The sequence below is a fragment of the Geotrypetes seraphini genome, chromosome 4 (assembly GCF_902459505.1).
Source record: "Geotrypetes seraphini chromosome 4, aGeoSer1.1, whole genome shotgun sequence".
NCBI classification, from domain to species: Eukaryota; Metazoa; Chordata; class Amphibia; order Gymnophiona; family Dermophiidae; genus Geotrypetes; species Geotrypetes seraphini.
Window position 1 is genome coordinate 322,927,553 of NC_047087.1, and position 16,609 is coordinate 322,944,161.

The 16,609-nt window shown below is 44.3% G+C and overlaps 1 protein-coding gene across 1 annotated transcript in view; it reads left to right on the top strand.

Moving 5' to 3' along the window:
- The window catches only part of DMBT1 (deleted in malignant brain tumors 1), a 572,499-nt gene that overhangs the window by 363,061 nt on the left and 192,829 nt on the right, over positions 1–16,609 (top strand). The window contains exon 35 of the mRNA XM_033942984.1: positions 12,589–12,633. Coding sequence (XP_033798875.1) covers positions 12,589–12,633 — 45 coding nt within the window. The remainder of the gene's footprint in view (positions 1–12,588; positions 12,634–16,609) is intronic.

Here is a 16,609-nt window from a genome sequence, read left to right on the forward strand (position 1 = left end):
TAAACACTGTCATCATTCCTCTTTCTTCAACTCATAACCTTGGGTCATCTTTGTTGGATGTGTGCAGAGAAAGAGAGAGAGGAGTCAAACTGCTAAAACCTGTTTCCTTCTCTCTAAGATTGTTCCACCAGAACATGAGAATAGCCATATTGGGTCAGACCAATGGCCCCCTATCCTGTTTCCAAGTCACAAGTACCTGACAAAAACCCAAATAGCCACCGATCCAGGGCCAGTGGTTGCTTCTTCCATGTCTGTTTCAATAGCAGACTATGGACATTTCCTCCAGGAACTTGTCCAAACTTTTCTTAAAACCATTTACGTTAACCGCTCTTACCACATCCTCTGGCAATGCGTTCCAGAGCTTATCTATTCTCTGAGTGAAAAGAAATATTTCTTCCTATTGGTTTTAAAAGTATTTCTCAGTCATTTCGTTGAGTGTCCCTTGTAAGATACAATATGCATTTTTCAAAGATTTTTCCCAAAAAGAAAATAAAGGAAATTGATTCATAATTTTTGGATATGATTTGTCCAACTTTTCACTTTTTAAAAGAGGTCTCGCTATGGTTTTTAATATAAGGAAGCTATCTGGGTATCTACCATCACTTAGAGATCTATTCACTAGGGTTACCAAATAGTTTGATTAATTCCTTTCTCATACTTTTGATCAAAATAAGGCGAGCAAACATCCAGTGAGTTAGTGGGACTAGTTAAGCAGCTTAATACTTCTGCCATCTGCCTTATAGTAAGCGGTGTAAATTTTGACCTTATGTGTGACAAACTTTTGCAGGTTCTTCTATATGATACAAGTACCTTCCTGACTTTGAACATAAGATCACCAACACTTGCCCCTTCCATTCTGAGCACACTTCCAAAACTTTTATCCACACTCATCTCCTCACACTTGCTTCTTACAGGTCTCCAGCCAAGCCATCGCTCTTCCCTTCAATCTGTTCACAATTCAGCCAGGACTGTCTGTGGGTGGAATCTGAACAGAGCCTAGAGCTATCCAAGTACCAGCCTAAATATCACCAGTTCCAACAGCTGCATTATACCTGGATACTGAATATTAGTATCCAGGCAAAAAAAGCCCATGGCATCTGGCATTTTTTCAAAAAATGTAGAGCGCCACTCACTCATTATTACCTTCTTAATGAAGTGAGTTTTCTGCAAAGGGAAGCTACAGGATCAGCTGGCACCATTTTGAATTTTAATATTAGTGAGGCAGGAGTGACGGGAGATCACTTGTACCTTATAATCTCAAATGTGATCAAGGCTAGCTACTTCAGACGTTGACTGATCTACCCACACATCGGCTTTTCTCAACATTTACACAGAGGATCATTATCTATTCTTTGGACATATCCAACTTGATTACTGTAATTCACAGCTTCAGGGTATCAGAGTGCAAAATACTCGCCATCTTCAGTCAGTCCAAAATTCATCCATACAACTACTAACACATTAACGAAAATTTGATCATGTAACACCTCTTCTCCGAAAGGAACACTGCCTCCCCATTTTTCACTATATCACTTACAAAATCATACACATGACATTCAACATTCTCCCCTTAGGTCAATCTCTCTATCTTTCCTGTATAATATCTCTCTACATGCTCACAAGGACATGTTTCCATTGACAGTATTTGGAGAAGAATTATCAGTGTAAATAGCCCTATACTCTGGAACTCTCTGCCATTATATCTTCATCTGGAATGACATCTTTAGGTCAGAACTCGATTAGTTCTCCGGAATCTTTAATGCAACTGTGCTGAGCAGGAACTGTAGGCTAAATCTCCCTCCTTGCCCCCCCCCCTCCTAATTTTGCTCTTGTCTATCCTATCAACCACTGTGGTTCCTTTCACAGATACATTGTATTTTTTGATATATTGTAAACCACTTAGAAAGTATACTTATGATGCAATATATATCAAATAAAGAAACCTAAATAACAATTCAGGGGCCCCAGCAGATGGAGAGGGTGACAGACGCTCCAAAATCTCATATACTGTATGGAAAAATAGGGTTTAGTGAAAAATCTGCGGCTACCGCTGAAAGGGGGAGGACAAATGTTTAGGCATCTTCAGGGAGAACTTACTGAGGGCTAGTGCTTCATTAAAGGTTATAACCATGGACCGAGTCTCTGGAAATCTGAGTGCTTTCCTGGCTATGACAATGGAAGATCCTGACACGACCACAGAGGTTACTCACACAAACAACCCATTACTTTGCTTTAGTGGCTTGGAGCCTTATTAATGTGGAACAGCCTTCAAGTAATATGTTCCTCAGTATTAAGCATTAGTGGTCTCAGCCCTAGAGATCTCACTTCAGGCCTCTGTCCCTTGACCCTCACGGTTTCCACCACCTTCATTTCATGGTCCTACAGAGAAAGGAACTAATGTTGGATGATTTCTGTGGCAAGACATGCAGATAAAACGAAAATTATTTTCTCCCTAAACATAAAAGTACAAGATCAACTCATTCCTCACTTCAGAAATACAATAAACTGCGCTTCTCATTTAAATGTTTACTTTTCCTGCTTCAATCCTTGTTTCAGGGCAGAGAATGACTTGGCTCTGTGCGGCTAAATCACAATGTGTACTGGGTCATCCATCACTGAATGGTAAACCTTATTCTGCTCTATTTGTACATGACACAGGGCACCGGCCGCTGGGTAAAGAGCATTATAGACTGCATTCTCATTACAGGAAGACAAATGAATTACTCTGTAATTAAAGGCAGAAATTAAGCTCCATCCTTTTACTCAAATATTATTTTAAGTAACACATTAACAGGTGGAACAGTAACTAGTGCTCCGACAAGGCCAGGACTGCCCCCACTGATTGCAGAAACCTTTAGCTGGCAAAGATGACTTGAGGTAGCAATTCTAATATTGTGAAGCCAAAATGATTCCTAGCTGACATTTGCAGGATACAAGAGATGGGATGGGATGGGATGGGATGGTAGGAACAACATGAGGTCATCAAGACTGAAAAACACCGTTCAGCTCTCAGGTAATCTCTCAATCTGACGTCTTGTAATTCAATTACAGACAATTTGACTGAAATCAATCACCATTTCATAACACTCTAACCCGGCAATGCTGGAAACCCATCAGCATAACAAGTAAGAGCTTAAATGCAAGTCTTGAGTTTGCTACATAACAAGAGCATACAATACAGGTCAGTATTAAACTATATTTATCCAGAAAGAGGCACAATCAATTTATTGCCTCTGAATATCATTAAAGATCACCTCATTGCTATGAAGCCCATCTTTTGCTCTCTTGATGTTCTTCCTGCTACCTGGATAAAATCCCCTCCCCACAAAGCCTAAGTTCTATTTTCTCTATTATTTCTCACTAGTCTTTAAGCCCGTTACATTAACGGGTGCTAGAACATATGTGTGTGTGTCTGTCTTTTTTTCTCTCTCTCTCCTTAGCCGCTTTCTTTCTTTCTGCCTTTCTTTTTCCTTGGCTGTCCATCACCACCCCTTGCCTGCTCCCCGTCCATTCTCCCTTCCTTTTACCTCCCCTGTGTCCACCACCACCCCTTCACTGCTCTCCTTATGCAGCAGCAGCCCTTCTCCCTTTGTTTTACCTCCCCCCTGTCCAGCACCTCTTTCCTTCTCCCCCTGTCCAACATTAGTCCTCCGTTCCTTTTTCTTCACCCCCCCGTCCATCAGCATCTCTTTCCTTCTCCCCCTGTCCAGCAGTAGGCATCCCTTCCTTTTTTATCCCCCCTCCTTCTTATCCCTATGATACTCTTACCTTGCTCTGCCCCTGATCAGAGGTTCCCGACAGCTGCCCAGTTGCACCCATTGGAAAAGTTCCCACTGCCGCATCCCGCACCCCTCCTGACGCGGCTCCCGCTGTCCTTTCTGTCTGTCTCTGTCCCTGGCCCCCTTTGCCTGTCTGTCTTTCTGTGTATCTCCTTGCCCCTGTGTCTTTCTTCTTTTCTTTCTGTCTCCCTTCCTCCCTCTGTCTGTCTGTCCAAACCAGCATTCCATCCCCCTCCATTTCCCCCCCCCCACCAGTTCCCTGTGCAGCAGCATTAGCGTTTCCTCTACCCCCCCCCTCTTTCCCTTCCCGTGGTCCGGACTACAAAGGTGGTGATTCCAGCAGCGCTTGCATCAGTCTCCACACGCTGCTTCGGGCCCTTCTACTGCCCTGATTTACTCTGGCACGTTCCTGATGACATCATCAGAGACGCGGCAGAGCAAATCAGGGCAGTAGAAGGGCCCGAAGCAGCGTGTGAAGACTGATGTACACGCTGCTGGAATCGCCATTCGGGCCCGCGGGAAGAGAAGGGGGTGGGCGGCAAAGGAGAAACGGAGATCGGCGGCGGCGGCAGGAGGAACGGAGAACGTCGTCTGGCTGCGGTCTGGCTTGTGGAGGCGATAGGCTGGTGACGTATTAGCACGCTTGCGCACTCCTTCGGCCACAGACCTACAGCGCACAGAACACGCAAATAGGAGTGCGCATGTGCGGCTAGCTCTTTATTATATATTAGATAGATTAGATAGTCTCACAAAAGGAACTATCCATCCTCCGGAACAAAAAAGGCTGTAATCCACCCACTATTAAAGAAACATTCTCTGGATCCAACATCCTCTACCAACTAGAGACCAGTCTCAAATCTTAGTTTTCTCTAGAAAAGATAATACTTGAACAACTCTCATCACATATCTAAGAATCTCTTGTATTCCACCCTCGCCAGGGAGCCTTTTGTCTTTCCCATAGAATCAAGATGATCTTAGTTACTCTCCTCAGTGAATTGCATGCTATTCTTGACTCGTAAAATTGCTTTGGTTGTCTCACTAGACATATCCACCACATTTAATTTGGTGGATCATCAAACTCTTAACTGAAATATGTGAATGGCCGTGAAAGTTCTACCAGTGAGAAATAAAGAGAGCCAAGACTGGACTGAACCAGAGAAACCTATCGACCTCATCTTCACGTCACAGTATCATGTATAGTGTTCCCTAGGGTTCTTTACTTTGTCAGCCCCCTGAATATTCTCATACAGCCTTTCAATATTAGGTCATTTGTTTATGCTGATGACATTCTTTTGGTCTTTTATGCTCTCTTTTGCATCTTGATCTTTCTCCTCTCCAATACCATCTTACTGCTCTCTCTACTTGGTTACGTGACCATCGCTTAGTCATTAATCCAGATAAGATGGTAGCCTGCTGGATTACTGGCTCTCTTTCTCAGCCTATGCTAACTCCTGTCTTTTTCAACATACCCATCTCTACATTCACAAGTTTTAGATTTATGTTTTCATGAATATATCTCACGCACCATTCAGTCCAGTTTCTATTCTCTCCATCGGCTTAATTACATGTAGGTTCACTCCTGGGAAATGTTTAAAAAGAGGGTTCATGTTGAGGAAGGGTTCTTGGAGTGGGTTCGCTCCGGGAAATTCTTAGAGGGAGGGTTCTTGTTGAGGGAGGGTTCTTCGAGTGGGCAGACTTGTTGGGCCAAAAGCCCTTTTCTGCTGTCATACTCTATGTTTCTATGTTACTGGGTCAGACCAATGGTCCATCAAGCCCAGAAGCCCGTTCTCACGGTGGCCAATCCAGGTCACTAGTACCTGGCCAAAACCCAAAGAGTAGCAACATTCCATGCTAAGAATCCAGGGCAAGCAGTGGCTTCCCCCATGGTCTTTCTCTTCTGGTTTCTAGACTTTATGGTGCTTGCTGTTAATAACTGGTTCATGTCTCCCCCACCGGTTGTGAATGCTCTAGGGTGCTGGAGTTTTCGTTAGTAACTGATGTAAGTCAGTATAAAGACACACACATAAAGAAGAAATGATGAAGGAAAGCCATTTATCTCAGCCTACAGCAAGAGCTGAATTTCATCCTAGCCAGTCCAATGTGTTTATTCTGCCTAAGAACAGACTTGAAAAGAGCACATCTTTCAAAGAGAAAATGACTTCTCCCAGCAGGAAACACGTGAAGGTCCATTTACACAGAACGTCGAGACTGAATTGGAGCCATCCAGGTCAAAACATACTCTTTTCCAGGGGCAATTTACAGAAGCTAAGAAAGCAAATTCAATGTTATAATGCCCTTGTATCGCTCGATGGTATGGCTGCACTTTGAATCCTGTACTGTGTGCAGTTCTAGTCACTGTATCTCAAAAAAGATACAGCAGAATTCGAAAAGGTAAAGAGAAAGGCGATGAACATGAGAAAAGGGGTGATAAGAGAGAGGAGTCGAAAGGGTAGATGTGAATTCCAAAAATACTAGGACTAGGGAGCATGCGATGAAGCTACCCACCCCCACTCTTTCTGCACCAATCCCCCATGCCACACTCTTGCCCTCCTTTCCTACCCCTGTTCCATTTTAAAATCTTCATCAGTGTGAGCAGCTTCTCCTGCCTGCTGCTTGTGCTGGCTTTCTCTCTGATGTCACTTCCTGGCCCCATGACCCGGAAGTGATTTCAGAGGGAGCCAGGCTGGAAAAGCTGCTCACGCTGGGGGGGGGGGGGGGGGAGGGGAGAGAGGAAGGGAGGGCGCGAGTGTGGCTTGGGGGGGGTGGAGAGATACCGGTACCCCACCAAGACAGTAGTGGCAAACCCCTCCCCCTTCCACCTATGAATATAAGTGCTTGCATTTCCAGGCAGAAGCGGTGATTTCAGAATTTCCCATTTTACAAACCAAGGCATTGAGTAGTAAAGCTGCACATTTTAATTTTTTTTTGGAGGCAGAAATAAACAATGGGAGAATAAGGAGAATTGTTCTCTTAGTTTCTTGTGTATAGCCCTGCCGAAATGAGCACGTATGTGTGCCCCTGAGCTGCTGCAAACGGAGAGGTGACGTTTTTCTGACAGTGCAGTCTCTTATAAAATTGAATATACTTAACCCACAACCCCTTGAAACGTCCGCATGATCAGGATGTCCATGAGTCAACAGGACACTCTGAAATTGCAGTCTAGATAAAACCAGGATTTACACATGCAGATGTTTCTAAAAAAGGCCTCTTTATCTAATAAGCTGGCATGAATTCCTTCTCCTGGCCAGGCCACATCTCCAGCTGCTGATTAAAATATTACTTTTTTGTTTTCACAGCTGCTCAACCAGAAACATTTTGGCAACCAGGTAACTCCAATCATCCTATTATATCAAAAGACTATCTTCCTAAAAGAAAACGTCCACATATTCTCCTGTCCTCTACCCCCCACCAAACCCAGCCAGCCAGAATACATCTTCAACTGAGATTTTAAATGTCCCTTCTTATCCCAAAAGCTTCTCGGCCCCAGGTAACTCCAGTTTTATATGAAAATGTGCAAAATTAATGTATCAATATATTCTCATGCCCCTTACCAGCTCCCCCCCCCCCCCCACTCCCCTTTGAACCCAGCCTGGACATGTCTTCAGAGGCTGATTAATGTGACTTTTCTGTCTCAACAGCTGCTCGGCCAGGGGCGCTTCGGCCACCAGGTAACTCCAGTTTTCCATACATTGTATTATGTGAGACTACTCAGCCTGTTTTGTCTGCCAATGGTTTTACGCCTGGATATTTAACGCTGAGCCATGGACTATCCGGGTTTCTGAGACCTGCTATCCATTATCTGCTTAACTGCCTAAGTGAAACCGGATAAAGATACGACTGAGTTATATGTGGTCCAAGGCGGTTAACCCCCCCACCCACACCCACACCCACACCCACTTTTACTAAACTATAGCACGGTTTGTAGCATCGGCTGTGGCAGTAACCACGGCGACTGCCACTAAAAATCACGCTATGGTTTTGTAAAAGAGGGGGGTGGGTGCTAAATATTGGACAACGCACAAAATAGCCACCAGCATTAAGGCCCAGATTCTATCAATGTCCGACACGGGGACAAATTTTATCCCATCCCTGCAGGAACTCAATTTCCCCCTCCTGTCCCCTCCCTGCTCCATTCCTGCAAGCTCTGCCTTAACCACACATGATTTTAAAGTGTTTGAGGCTTGTGCAGATGAGGACGGAGCTTTGCAGGGACAGGACGGGGGAAATTTTGTCCCCATATCGTTCTCTATTTGTGGCCTGCCTATGTACCTAACTGAATTATTTAAAATTTTAATCAGCATCGATAATGAGCTCGTAATTGGTGAAAATTAAAATTAATTGGCTGAAGTCACCTACTAGAAAGTGGATGTGGTTAAGGGCCAGATCTGGGGCATGGTTTGCTTGTAGGTGCAAACCATGCCATAAATTAGGAGCGCCTAAGTTTAGTCCAATTTAGGTATAGCTAGGCCTGATTCTATAAATGGCGTTTAATGGCGCTTAACTCACAATGTACACTATGCCCCGAGTTCCTTGGTGGCTATCTTTTAGAACCAGGATCTAAATGGTTAAGTGCCTGCTAAATATCACCAGACAGCCCCGCACAGAGCATTTCCTGCCTGGTTCTATTACGTTGAACATCGACCTCAAGGTGTTTCTCTTTGCCCTAATCACAGAACTGAATTTCTATGATGGCTCCTCTCCTCTGTGCCCTCTTTTTTCTTGCTCTCTGTGAGCTTTCTTCTCTGCTCACTGGCTTCCAATTCCTCATCACATCACACACAAGATTTCGCTACTAGTTTGTAAGATACACTCCACAGAATCTCCTCCCTACCTTTTTAGACATTTGACACCCTACTGTCCATCCCATTCACTCTGATCTCCTTGTTGTTCCACACTTCTGCATAATCATCTCTGCCACCACCTGCGGTGCCATTCTCTCAATTCAGGGCCCTGAACTGTAGAACCATCTCCCACCTCATATAAGACTACAAACGTCCTCAGAAAACGGTTAAGTCGATCTCAAAACCTTCCTTTTTACTGAAGCATACATAAGAACATAAGCAGTGCCTCTGCTGGGTCAGACCAGAGGTCATCTTGTCCAGCAGTCTGCTCACGCAGCGGTCCATCAGGTCCAGGACCTGTATAGTGATCTTCTATCTATACCCTTCGATCCCTTTTTTCTTCAGGACTTCATCCAATCCCTTCTTGAACCCCGATACCGTACTCTGTCCTATCACACCCTCTGGAAACGCATTCCAGGCATCCACCACCCTTTGTGTGAAGAACTTCCTAGCATTGGTTCTGAATCTGTCCCCTCTTAATTTTTCCATATGCCCTTTCATTCTTTTAGTTTCTGAAAGTTTGAAGAATCTGTCCCTCTCCACTTTCTCTATGCCCTTCATGATCTTGTCCCCTCTAAGTCTCCGCTTTTCCAGGGAAAAGAGCCCCAGATTCTCCAATCTCTCAGCCCATGTCTGAGCTATCCCCATGTACTCCAGCAAATTTCAGGGTTGAACACGCCGTGAATCGAGGGAATTTAATACAAAATACAAGCAAGCCACACGGAGCTAAGCAGTCAACCATTCATTCCGCTCAGTGACGTCACTTCCCCCCCTAAATGCACCTATTTTTGTGGCCCCTTTTCATAATTTTTCTGCTTCACTCCTGTTGACACACGCTATACAAAGTTTACATGCCCAGGTCTGGCAAAAACATTCCAACTATTTTGTGAATACGGATGTTCCTGATTAATTTCGGTTATTCACATGTACTGAGACCTGGTTTGCCTCTTTTTCTATTCCATACAGTGGCGATGGGGCTATTGATCTGAGACACGGATACCCTACCTCATGCTTGGTCCCATCTCTCGTTCCTACCATTTCTTGGAGCTCTTCCCCATCTCCTCCACTGTTATGTCTTTGACCAGCACAGTTCCTCCCCTTTCTATTTTTGAGAATGTAAGCCGCTTAGAAGTCTATTTGATATGCAGGATAACATATTGCAATAAGCCTTGAACCTTAATGAAGAGTGTCTCATCTAACAAATAAGAGTGCTGATAACACTGGAGTCTATTTCCAAAATGATTAAAATGGGCAAGAAAGACTCATTCCAGCTTCAATCGCACTGACTGGGTGAAATTGAGATTTTCATTGGCACTTACCCCGAGAATGAGGCTGAATATCCAGGCAGATCACCACAGCACAGCCTGGGGAGCTTCGGAGGTTTTCTGGACCACCACAGATATTCGGAGCTGGTGCCTGTTCAGCAAACTGGGCATGCTGGAGCACATATGATGCAGTCTTAACTCTACCCAGTCAGCATTGAATATGGGCCAAATCTGGATACACTCCAGGCATCAACCAGGTTGACCACTGCAGACTGAATAGCGGAAGCTGGAGCTTATGAAAGTTTTCACGTCCTCAGCTTTATGCAACAGCAGATCTGGCATGTAGTGAACCAAACACAGGTCATGATAAGTAGCCCCCGCGCCTACATCAAGCTATGCAGACAGACAGCTTTTCAACACAGTCATTTCATGTCATAAAAACCTAAGAATAGCCATACTGGGTCAGCACAATGGTCCATCAAGACCAGGATCCTGTTTCCACAGTGGCCTATTTAGCTCACAAGTACCTGGTAAAAATCTAAAGAGTAGCAACATTCCAGAGCTGAGATTATGATGTCATAATGCCTCATTCCACCAATGCCTAAGAGCCAACCTCATCAGTGATGTCACAATGGCTTAATTGTCCTGTACTTGGCTCACATAAGAACATAAGAGTAGCTATACTGGGACAGACCGAAGGTCCATTGAGCCCAGTATCCTGTTTCCAACAGTGGCCAACCCAGGTCCCAAGTACCAGGCAGAAACCCAAAGAGTAGCAACATTCCAGAGCTGAGATTGTGATGTCATAATGCCAGGCCAGGTTATCCATCTAGTCTGTCCATATACATATATTTGCAGTTAAAAGGGGATAGATTCCATACAAACGTAAGGAAGTTCTTCTTCACCCAGAGAGTGGTAGAAATCTGGAATGCTCTTCCAGAGGCTGTTATAGGGGAAAATACCCTCCAGGGATTCAAAACCAAGTTAGACAAGTTCCTGCTGGACCAGAACATACTCAGGTAAGGCTAGACCCAAATAGGGCACTGGTCTTTCACCTAAGGGCCACCACGTGAGCGGACTGCTGGGCAAGATGGACCACCGGTCTGACCCAGCAGCGGCAATTCTCACGTTCTTAACACCACATTCCATTGTTAAATGTCCCCATTCCTTTCAGGGTTGTGCTACGGAAGAGTAAACCTTGCAACCCCCTGCCCCCCATTTACTAAGGTTCTGAACAGTGGATTCTGAGGTCACAGACCACGTGCAGAACTCATTTTTAACCTAAAATAGTAGGGGGGGAACCTGAACCTTTGTTATAATTATTGTGTCAGTGATATGAACTAATGTGCAATAAAGACGACAGAACCCCATGAAAGAAAAACAAATGTTTAAAAACATGAACAAATGAAAAGTCACCCAAAATACCACAGGGAAACAAAACATAGTTAGGATTAGGCTTAAGGCTTACCTTTCTCATTAAACTTTGGCTGTCATTAACACGAAAAGAAGGGACAGATTATTACTACTACGCAGCGATATAGAATGAGAAAATAGGCATGAGTTTGAGGAGGACGGTGGTTTTAATTTACTATTTTTATTGAAGATTGTTAGTTATGTTCAGCTGTTTCTAGAGTATATTGTGAATTTATTTTGAAATTATTTTGTGAATTGCTGTGAAATTTTAGTATGGCAGGACAAAAGTATTTAAAATAAAAAGGCAATTTGTAGCCGGAACACCCACGTGATACATGACATTAGCATTTGCATTCCCATCACCTGCAATCAATAATCACACAACTCAATTTTATTGGAATAAATATTTGGCCACAGCTTTATTATCTATCAGAATATTATCTCCACTTACAATACAATCCGTGTCCAAAAACCAACAAACCCCCAATGCATATTTCACCCCCCCCCCCCCAGGGAGCTATTCAGTGTTGAAACTAGCTCCCGTTAAGTCTTTAAACTTATAACATTCCTCCAAACATGACCCATGGTGACGAAAGGTCATGCTTCCCCGCCCTCCCCCAACATGACCCACAAGGCCATGCTTCCCCTCGCAGTGGTATTGCAAATGAGTGTTACATTATTTATTTATTAACTGCTCATCTCCCAGATCCAACTGAGCCAAACCCAATTTTCCCCCCAACCAAAGCTGCGACCACCTCTCCCCAACCCTATAAGCTCCCCCAAACCCACCCAAGTCAACATATAACCTGTACCCCTCCCCCCCCACAACACTGACACAAAACATAACACCAGCACAAATGGAAGGAAGGGATAATCTTTTCCTGAAGAGACTACTCTACTGTTCCCCTTTCCTCACAGAATTCACTCCATCCTGCCACAACATCCAACCAATCCCGTGACTGCTCCACCCCTTCACCTTAGAAACCTCCCTAATCCTTTTTCTTTCTTACAAGCTCTGTCTATTAACCCTTTCTTACCTACTCTTATAAACTTCTCAATCCTTATTCTATAGACCCTTGACAACATCTCATATATTCCTCTCACCTCTCACTCTCTGCCCCCCCCCCCCATTTTACCATCATTCAGTAACTATTACTAGCAGCTGACATCAGCTCAGCTAATGTTATATCACATCAGATGAATTTGATGTTCTTCATAAACAGAGTAAAAGAACTTGAATTTCTTCCTATCTTCACAGTTCTTCGTCCATCTTTGACCTCAAGGCCAAAGCTGCGACTGGTCGGAGGAGGACACAGATGCAAAGGCCGGGTTGAGGTTTACTCTAATGGAGCCTGGGGAACTGTGTGTGATCATTTCTGGGACAGAATGGATGCACAGGTTGTTTGCAGACAGCTGAGATGTGGAGCTGCTCTTTCTGCTCCAGGAAAGGCCTTTTTTGGGCAGGGTCATGGAAGAATAATCCTGAGTAATGTGCAGTGTGGAGGCTACGAGGCCCATCTCTTGCAGTGTCCTAACAGTGGGTCATTCCCAAATGCCTGCGGCCACGCTAAAGATGCCGGGGTGGTATGTTCAGGTAAATGACTGCAATACTGATCATGTATATTTGTAAGACAGTTCTTAAATCATTAGTGAAAGGTCAGCAAACAATTTGTTCATGACCTTGATTTAATGAAAAACATGATATAGTTGCCTTGAGCTATCATTGTAATATAAGGGTTGACATTCATAGAAACTGTGAAAAATAGAGGCAGATTAAGACCATATGGCCTACCCAGTCTCCCCAATCTACGAGTTCTTCCTCTCTCTTAGAGATCCTATGTACATTTCTAAGATTTCTTAAATTCAGATAACATTTTACATCTCCACCACCTTCACCAGGAGGCAATTCCATGAGACCATCACCCTTTCTATGAAGAAGTTTTTCCTCAGGTTACTTCCGAGTCTCTCTCCTGTCACCTTCATTCTATGCTCCCTCATTCCAGAGTATTCTTTCACTTGAAAGACACCTGCCTCCTGTTCACCACTTGGAGAAGCATTAAAAACATCAGCAGCGGAGCTGCCAGAACTTCCTTAAGTTCCTTCAGTACCCTCAGTTGTACACCATGCTGCCCCATTGCTTTGTCCACCTTTACTTTAGCTAGGTCTTCTTGAACACAATCCTCTGTAAATCGATCAGTCTACCTCTCCTTAATCTCTACTTCTATTTGTCTTCTGTGGTCCCACTCCCTGCACTTCAGCTGTGTTTAGGTATGTTGTGACTCACAAATGGAAGATTAGATTAGATTAAACAATTCAGCCTCATCTTTATCGGTTTGTACATATTCCTCCCCTTCACCTTTGAGTCTCACAATTCAACTTGTGCACTTTTTCCTACCAATAATATACCTAAAAAATGTTTTGTTCCCCCGTTTTACCATGTCGGCTATTTTTTCTTCCATTTATATCTTTGCTTTCCTGACCACTCAACAAGCTTCTCTTAACTTTTCTAGATATTTTAGCCTGTCTTCCTCTTTCTGCAATCTTTTGTAGTTTATGAAACCTATCCTCTTTTCCTTATCTTTTCAGCTACTACTTCTGAGAACCAAAGTAGCCTTCTTTTCCTCTTAATTTTACTTACTTTTCTTACAAAATTGTTTGTTGCCCTTACAATAGCTCCTTTCGGTTTTGCCTACTGCTTTCCTGCTTCTTCCAGATGTTCACATCTAGACAATTTCTTCACATAATCCCCTATCTGAACAAAGGTTGCTTTTTTTTAAAGTCTAGATCACTCACTTTCAATTCAGCCCTTTCTACACCTGTCTTAATATTAAACCACACTATGCAATGATCACTGGATGCCAAATGATCATTCACTATAACATCAGAAACACTTTCCCCGTTTGTTAGCACTAAGTCCAGTATGACCCCATCCCATGTGGGTTCCATTACCAACTGCTGGAACAGTTCTCCTTGTAGTAGGGTTACCATCCTCATTTTAGAGGACATGTCCAGGCATCCAGCACTTTGTCTGGGTTTTGAAAAGCTTCCAGCTAGGAGCAACATCGGGACAGTATCTGTGCATGCGTGAATGCAACGCGGTGACATCATGGCATCACACCAGTGCATGCGCAGATGCCCTCCTAACAAGTGAGCAAGCAGGTTGAGAGGGCGGGGCTGGGGGCAGAACTGGATGGGGATGGGCTGAACTGGACGGGCCTGGGGGTGGGGCCATGGATCGGATTAAGGTTCCGGAAAATCTGGTAACCCTACCTTGTAGAGAATCCAGGATAAAAACATAGAAGATGACGGCAGAAAAGGGCTACAGCCCATCAAGTCTGCCCACCCCCTGTCTATGCCCTAATGACCCAATTTTCTTATCTTGACCCTCGTAGGGATCCCACTGGGTATCCCATTTATTCTTAAAGTCTGGCATGCTGTCTGCCTCGATCACCTGCACTGGAAGCTTGTTCCAATGATCAACCACTCTCTCTGTGAAGAAATACTTTCTGGTGTCGCCATGAAATTTTCCACCACTGAGTTTGAGCGGGTGCCCTCTTGTGGCCGAGGGTCCCTTGAGAAAGAAAATATCATCTTCTACTTCGACACGTCCCGTGAGGTACTTAAATGTTTCGATCATGTCTCCCCTCTCCCTACGTTCGTCGAGAGTGTAGAGCTCAATTTGTTCAGTCTCTCTTCGTACGAGAGACCCTTGAGCCCCGAGATCATCCTGGTGGCTGTCCGCTGAACCGATTCAATTCTGCGCACATCTTTACTGTAATGTGGCCTCCAGAATTGCACACAGTACTCCAGATGAGGTCTCACCATGGCCCTGTACAACGGCATTATGACTTCAGGCTTTCGGCTGACGAAACTTCTATTGATACAACCCAATATCTTCCTTGCCTTAGATGAAGCCTTCTCCACTTGATTGGCAGTTTTCATGTCTGCACTGATGATTACTCCTAAATCTCGTTCTGCTGAAGTCCTAGTTAAAGTTTCTCCGTTCAAGAAGTACGTCCTGCATGGATTTCCGTTTCCGAGGTGCATGACCTTACATTTCTTAGCATTGAAGCCTAGCTGCCAGGTTGAGGACCAACTTTCCAATGTAAGCAGGTCCTGCGCCATATAATTCTGTAAACTGCATTCACTTACTATATTACATAGTTTGGCGTCATTGGCGAATAGTGTTATTTTACCTTGAAGCCTTTGAGTCAGATCCCCTATGAATATGTTGAAAAGGAGTGGACCCAGGACCGAGCCCTGCGGCACTCCACTGGTCACCTCCGATGTTTTAGAGAGGGTACCATTAACCACCACCCTCTGAAGTCTGCCACTCAGCCAATCATTGACCCATGCAGTTAGTGTCTCTCCAAACCCCATCGATTCCATCTTGCTTAGCAGCCTGCGGTGTGGGACACTGTCAAAAGCTTTCCTGAAGTCCAGGTACACGACGTCCAAAGACTCTCCCAAGTCCAACTTTCTTGTTACCCAGTCAAAGAAGCTGATGAGATTGGATTGGCAGGACCTACTCTTGGTGAATCCATGCTGCTTGGGATCCCGAAGATTCCCTTCATTCAAGATTGTGTCCAATTTGCTTTTAATTAGTGTTTCCATGAATTTGCACACTATTGATGTGAGACTCACCGGTCTATAATTCGCAGCCTCTGCCCTGCAACCCTTTTTATGCAGAGGAACGACATTAGCTAATTTCCAGTCCAGGGGAACTTTCCCCTTACTTAGGGAGAGATTGAATAGCTCAGCCAACGGTTTCGCCAGGACATCGCTCAATTCTCTGAGCACTCTTGGGTGCAAATTGTCTGGTCCCATGGCTTTGTTCACCTTGAGTCTTGCCAGTTCACTGTAAACTTCACCTGGTTTGAACTCAAAATTCTGAAACGGGTCTTCTGTGCTTTGTGTTGCCTTCAACTGCGGACCGTGTCCCGGTGCCTCACAGGTGAAGACTGAGCAGAAGTATTCATTCAGTAGTTCGGCTTTATCGGAATCTGCTTCCACGTAACTTCCGTCCGGTCTTCTAAGGCGTACTATCCTGCCTGTGTTCCTTTTTCTGTCACTAATATACCTAAAGAAGGATTTGTCCCCCTTTTTAATGTTTTTTGCCAGAATTTCTTCCACTCAAAGTTTTGCCTCCCTAACTGCCATTTTAACCGCTGTAGACCTGGTCCTATATTCTACCTTTGCCTCTCTTTTCTCCGTGCGCTTGTAGGAGAGAAACGCTTTTTTCTTCTCCTTAATGAGGTGCGAGATCTCCATGGTGAACCATTGGGGTTTATTGTTTCTTTGTCATTTATTT